Here is a 6,000-nt window from a genome sequence, read left to right as displayed (position 1 = left end):
ACAACACAGCCCTCATTTCACACCAACTAAGGTTCAGAGAGGTGGAGAACTTGGCCCAAAACTGCGTAACCCGAGACCTCCTTCCTCCATCCGAGGACCCCGGGCCCCACCACGGACCCTTCTGCACACACTCTCCCTTTCAAATGCGGCCCTACCCACCCCCACACCCAGACTGTCTTCATTCATCATGTTCTATCCAGACAAGGCAGTGGGGGATGGAGAGTCCAGTCTTCTGTGTCCACGAGAAAGTACGTTAACCAGTCACCGCAAGAAAGAAAAAGCATCAGCGATGCTCGTCACGTATATACGCCTTTATTTGCAGTGTGTTGGAGCCACTGAGAACAGTCGATCTGGACGCACTGGGCTGTGGGGCTCCTTCCACACGGGGGCTGGGGAGCCTCACACCCACTGGCGACCCGCGCTGAGCGCTGCACTGAACGTTCGCAAGGCCCGGTGCGTCCCCCTCACGGCCAGAAGGAGCGACCCGGCTTCGGCTTCGTGGCCAGCCTCCCGCAGGTGCCTGGCCAGCCCCTCCGCGTCCCAGCGCCCTGGCCGCGGGCTGGCCACCAGGTGCTCGATGATACGTGGGTAGAAGGCAGTGGAGATGCACTTCACCAGCAGCCTGGCGTCCAGGAGCAGGGAGAGGAGTTCCTGGTCACAGTTTGAGTCATTCACCTTGAAGAGAGGACACAGGCAAACACATGAGCGTGGCCTTGCTTGGCCCTGGCCAGCCAGCTCGGCACGCACCCCCTCCGCTGGCTGCCACACTGCCCTTCCGCCTGCCCCACCCTAGGGCCCCTGACCCTGGCTCACGGAGCACGCGTGTGGGCCTGAGTGTCTGCGAGCACACACACTCGGGGGTCACGCACAGGGCTCCCCTGCAGCGCCAGGCCCGGGCACCTACTGAGAGCCCCGGGTCACTGGGGGCCAGAAACCGCCCACTGTGTGCACGTCCCACTTCTTTGACTCCTCCCAGTTCAGCCCCAGGAGGCACAGAGGAGGGAAAGGAGGTTTGGGAACTTGGCTTCACGTCCTGGCAGTCATGGGGCCAGCTGCATTTACCTTCTGGGCCCACGTCCTGTAACCCCAAACCTCTCTGTACGGAGATCCACATGAAATAAATTCTTTCCAGAATAGGAAAACCTTATTTCTACTCCACGGAGAAAATATATCCATCAACCCCGTTGATGTAAAAAGGATAACGGACAGGAGGGCTGTGGGCTGTTCTTGCTTAAGCCTCTAGAAAGCTCAGTACCAAACTTACCTTTTTTAGACCTAAAAAAAAAAATAAAAAGATTTGAGACAGCGAGCGAGCATATGTGTGCAAGCCCACAAGCGGGGGGGGGGGGGGGGGAGGGGGGGGGCTGGAGGGGAGAGAATCTTCAAGCAGACGCCCTGCTGAGCACAGAGCCCGATGTGGGGCTCGATCTCACAACCCCCGATCAGGACCTGAGCTGAAATCAAGAGTCAGAAACTCAGCTGAGCCACCCAGGTGCCCCGTAAGACATTTTCATAGAGCTTTGGTGCCCGACGTTACGTGGCCTGATTTCCGGGCTCTTTCCGCTTGGATATTCTGTGCTTCCTCCCTCGCCTTACCCCCTTAGTCTCTGTGTGGTTTCCCATGGCTCTGACACTTAGCTTATGCTTTTTTTTTTTCTATTTTATATTATTGTCTCTATTTTTTTGTAAGGATTCAAGTCAACATTAATCAACATCAAAAGTCTGAGCTCCTCATTTACCTCGAGTGTCATCAAACAGCTTCATGACGGTGCTTCTTCATGTCACTGCGCACTTTTGGTAATTTCGGTTGTAGGAACCACAGAAATAAGGTGGCATTTCAGAGCCAATTAACTAATGCTTAGACCGACTACGTTAAACGAGTGAACACAGTGTGGCCTTCCCGCATGTTCTGAGACGGGAGGAAAGGCCACTGAGGAGGTCAGCTGGGTCTACCTGCTTCAAGAATTAACACAAAAGCAGTTCTGGGGACAGGAATGACCGCCCATAGTCGGGGAGCGTCTCCCTTCCTGTAACCTAGTGATCCTTTAAAGCCAACATACGTCAGCTCCAGGCCATCCTCTGGGTGACACTTCCCCTAAATCTCTAGGCCCAGCTGCGTCCTCCCTCCTCCACACTCCAAGGTACTTTACAGATGCTCCTCGGGCGGGAGAGATCTGTAGGCCTGTCTCCCCCACCAGACTGGGGGCTTCTTGAGGGCACAGAGGCTCTAGCCTCCTTCTAGTCCAGCATCTGGTTTAATCCACATTTGCTACACGGCTGAATGAACCTACATTACTGAACGTTGTCACGTTTCTGTGAACCGGCCAAGGGCACGGTAAGACCGCCAGCTCTGCGGAGACTGAATAGAGCCGGATTCGAGAGCTGCAGGGTCTCCGGCAGCCCTGGTCTCTCGCTGCGCCAGCACGGACGGGCACACACTGCTCACCCCCCTCTGGCTCAGGGAGCCACTGAGGCCGAACTCAGCTTAGCACCTTTTGTTTTTGTTCTTAGAGGCTGGATAGTGGGAGAGGAAAGTGGTACGAAAGGCCAGCTTTCCTGCTACAAGGGGCACGTGTGCTCTCAACACGCCACACGGGGGGCTGCTTCTGGCTCCCGTGTATCTTCCTGCCTCCCAGCTCCCCCCACCCTTCTTCCACTTCAGGGCTAGGAAACAAGAATCTTGACCTGATGCGGGTGCTGCCCCCACTGTCACCACGTCTGCATTTACTGGGGGCTGCCCCGGTGCCAGCGAGCACGCGGTCTCGGCCTTAAAGCAGCCCTTTAAGACAGTTACCTCACTAGAGGGATGCAGAAACCTGTCCAGCGCCGAACGTCATGGGCTGAGCCAGACCAGGAGCCCTCGCCCCGGACTAGTTTGCCTGTTTGCTCGCCTCCAGAAGAGGAGCTCCTCCAGAGCAGGGGTCCTACCGTTTCCGTGTACCCCTGCGTCCCCGAGGGCTAGACTAGTGCTGGCCACGTGCCAGGGGCTCGGGCAAGACGTGTGGGATGAACCCACGAATGAATGAATGATCCTAATGCTCTCACCCTCTCACCGTTACTGTTGCCTCCCTGCACATGCGTGCACACTCACACACACAGGGCACGTGAGCGACTGTGTGTTAATGTTTGGTTCACCCTTAAAAATAAAGAATCCCTCCACCTAGCCCTCCAGGAGGGACCAGAGTGTGTGCCAGGATGCTACAAGGCAAATGTTTGATAAAGTGTACAGATAAAAGGCTCAGCATCCAAACACTGCAGGGCAATACTTTCTTTGCTGCCCTGAATAAGTCTTCAAGGCGAGGACACCTTTATTATTCTGTTTACTCACGAACCCTCCCTTTGGGGGCCTGAAAGTCTCCTAGAAAGGGAGTGATGGATTTTCCCAGCTCAAGGAAGAGACAAGGCTTCTGTCAATGCCTGCAGCTGCTGCTCCTCTCACTCCCCTCTTCTGTTGCTTTTCTCCAGTGCGATGACATCCCTAAGATCGGCTTCCTGCTGGAGGCGCCCAGCCTTTTGGATGGCGGCCACGTCCTGGCAGGGTGGGAGTCCGCGGCGGCAGGCGGGCGGGGTAGGCACCGACCCTCTAAAAGCTCTCCAGGCCCTCCCTTGGCTAAGAAAGCCTAAGGCAGAATGGAAATAAAATACAGAATTTCTCCTCTGGCCCTGGCCCACCCAGAAGGTCCCTCAAGAAAGGTAGAGACCAAGATCGCTGACCTCCACGGAGTTGGGGCAGTGGCCAGGCCAAGGTTTGGGGGGAAATTTTGGTTTAGTGTCTAGTAATCAGGTGCTGAGAAAATGTAAGTGGCTGACCTTATTTCCTTTCTCTGATCTTGTACCTGGTTCCTGCTCTTTGCAAAAGCTACAGAATGGCCTAGAGTATACTTTATGATTGTCATGTACAAGGAGAATGCTGCACAATTATTCTGTGCATATTTGGGACAAAACAATGAATGAAAGAATACAGAAAGAGAAACAAGACGGCCTTTGTGGGGACCCGTCCCAACAACTGATCTTGAAGAAGAGGAGCCTGAGGGTCAGAGAAGAGATGGATTGCCCAAGGTGACGGGGAGCCAGAGCCGCTCCTCTCCACATACTGGGCCTCCTGCCGGAGGGCCGCCAAGGCCAGCTGGGTCCTCCTGGGACGAGCAGAGCCTGGCGCCCCTGAGCCTTCCCGGATGTGACTGCCACACGGCTGAGTTATCATGTTAATTTGTTAATAAGCCTTGACTTTTCTTCATTCTTATTTTTGACCAAAATTCTAACTTAAGGCACTAAAAGTCTGGTACTGTCTTACCACTCATTACTCCTAAAATCTACTTTATTTTCCATTTTGAAATTTAAAAAGTAGAAATAGTTTAAAAAAAAACAAATCATCTATATATGGATCACCAGAAAATTACTTTTTCCTCTTTTCTTCTCCAGTAATTCTCCATGTGCACAGAGATTATTTTCGTAATCATACGGTATTTGTAGTCTACTCATGATACGTTAAAAAGATTTTAACATTTTTACTTAGTAGTTTTCATTTTTAAGAATTGTAATGGCTACAAAATAGTCTACTGAGTGGAGATAAAGGTTATTTACCTTCTCCTGCCAGGAATATTTCAGCTGTTTTAAAATGTTATTAATTACTGAAGTACTACCAATGAATTATTATTATTATTTTTTTAATATTTGTGCTTTCTTTGAATTACTTCCTTAGGATAAATTATCAGACAGGCATAAGTGGGTGTTACGGGATGAATTGTGGCCCTCCCCTCGTTCCTGTGTTGGGTCCTCACCCCCAGGACCTCAGGATGTGACTGTAGAGAAAGCCTTAAAGCGGTGATTAGGCTGAATGAGTCACGTGGGTGGGTCCAAATCCAATCTGACTGGTGTCTTTATAAAGAGGAGAGGACACAGGGACCAAGGGGCAACCATGTGAGGACACAGGGCGAAAGCGGCTGTCTGCAAGCCAAGGAGAGAAGCCTCAGAAGAAATCAATCCTGCTGACATCCTGATCTTGGACTTTGGCCTCCATAACTATGAGACAATAAATTTCTGCTATTTGGGTCTCCCAGTCTGTGGTGCTTTGCTACCGCAGTGCACGCACGCTAATATGTGGGAGCACCTGAAACCTTTTTTTGGCGTGGACGTGAATGCGAGTGCAGCCACAGTAAAGTCCACTGTCCAGTTTACACGGGGAGCATCAGCTGAATGTGTTGGTTTCACTGTCCACGTCTCAGCTTTGGCAGTTATTATTTTGAAAAAATTACTTGGCTAATTTAGGAAATACATAATGATACCTCAAAGATGCTTTAATCTGAATGTTTATTGGCAAGATCATTTTTTTTCCATGTTATTTCCTATCGTTTTTATTTTTTCTTGTGGGAAGCATGAAATCCTTTGCTCCTTTACTAGAGTTGTTATATCGTTCTTTCACATGTGAACAAGTTCTTTGTAGAACTTAAATATTAACCCTGATTTTAGGTATAATAAACATTCTAAACTGTAATTCTTTTTTTTTTTTTTTTAAGGATTTTATTTATTTATTCAAGAGAGACAGAGAGAGAGACACAGGCAGAGGGAGAAGCAGGCTTCTCACGGGGAGCATGACATGGGACTTGATCCCAGCATGCCCTGGGCTGAAGGCAGGTGCTCAACCGCTGAGCCACCCAGTCGCCCCTAAACTGTTTGCAATTCTGTTTTGACTATTTGCTTTAAAGAAGTTTTACATTGTCAGGAAAAGAACTGTTGTTTTATGATTTTTTTCTATTGCTTTAAAGCTTAGAAGTTGTAATTCCTTGAAGGATACACACACACACACACACACACACACACACACACTTTTTCTGACTTTTAAAAATATGTGACTTTTTAATTGATCAAGAATTTCTTCAGTGTATATAGTCTGTGGAAAAACCCACATCCTTGACATTTGCTTGATTGTTGCTTTCAGAGCTTGAGGAAAGAGATAATGTTCTGTCATTTCTGGACTCAGCTGGATGTTTGAAATAAATA

At 50.0% G+C, this 6,000-nt stretch overlaps 1 protein-coding gene across 1 annotated transcript in view; it reads right to left on the bottom strand.

The window, feature by feature from the left end:
* Positions 1-296: 296 nt before the first annotated feature.
* Positions 297-6,000, bottom strand: part of NBAS (NBAS subunit of NRZ tethering complex) — a 319,184-nt gene continuing 313,480 nt past the window's right edge. Inside the window, exon 52 of the mRNA XM_072771030.1 lies at positions 297-675. Coding sequence (XP_072627131.1) covers positions 400-675 — 276 coding nt within the window. The 3' untranslated portion in view covers positions 297-399. The remainder of the gene's footprint in view (positions 676-6,000) is intronic.

This window comes from Canis lupus, chromosome 12 (genome assembly GCF_048164855.1).
Source record: "Canis lupus baileyi chromosome 12, mCanLup2.hap1, whole genome shotgun sequence".
Taxonomy (NCBI): Eukaryota; Metazoa; Chordata; class Mammalia; order Carnivora; family Canidae; genus Canis; species Canis lupus.
The sequence above is the reverse complement of the archived record's forward strand: the minus strand, read 5'-3'. Positions and strand labels throughout refer to the sequence as shown.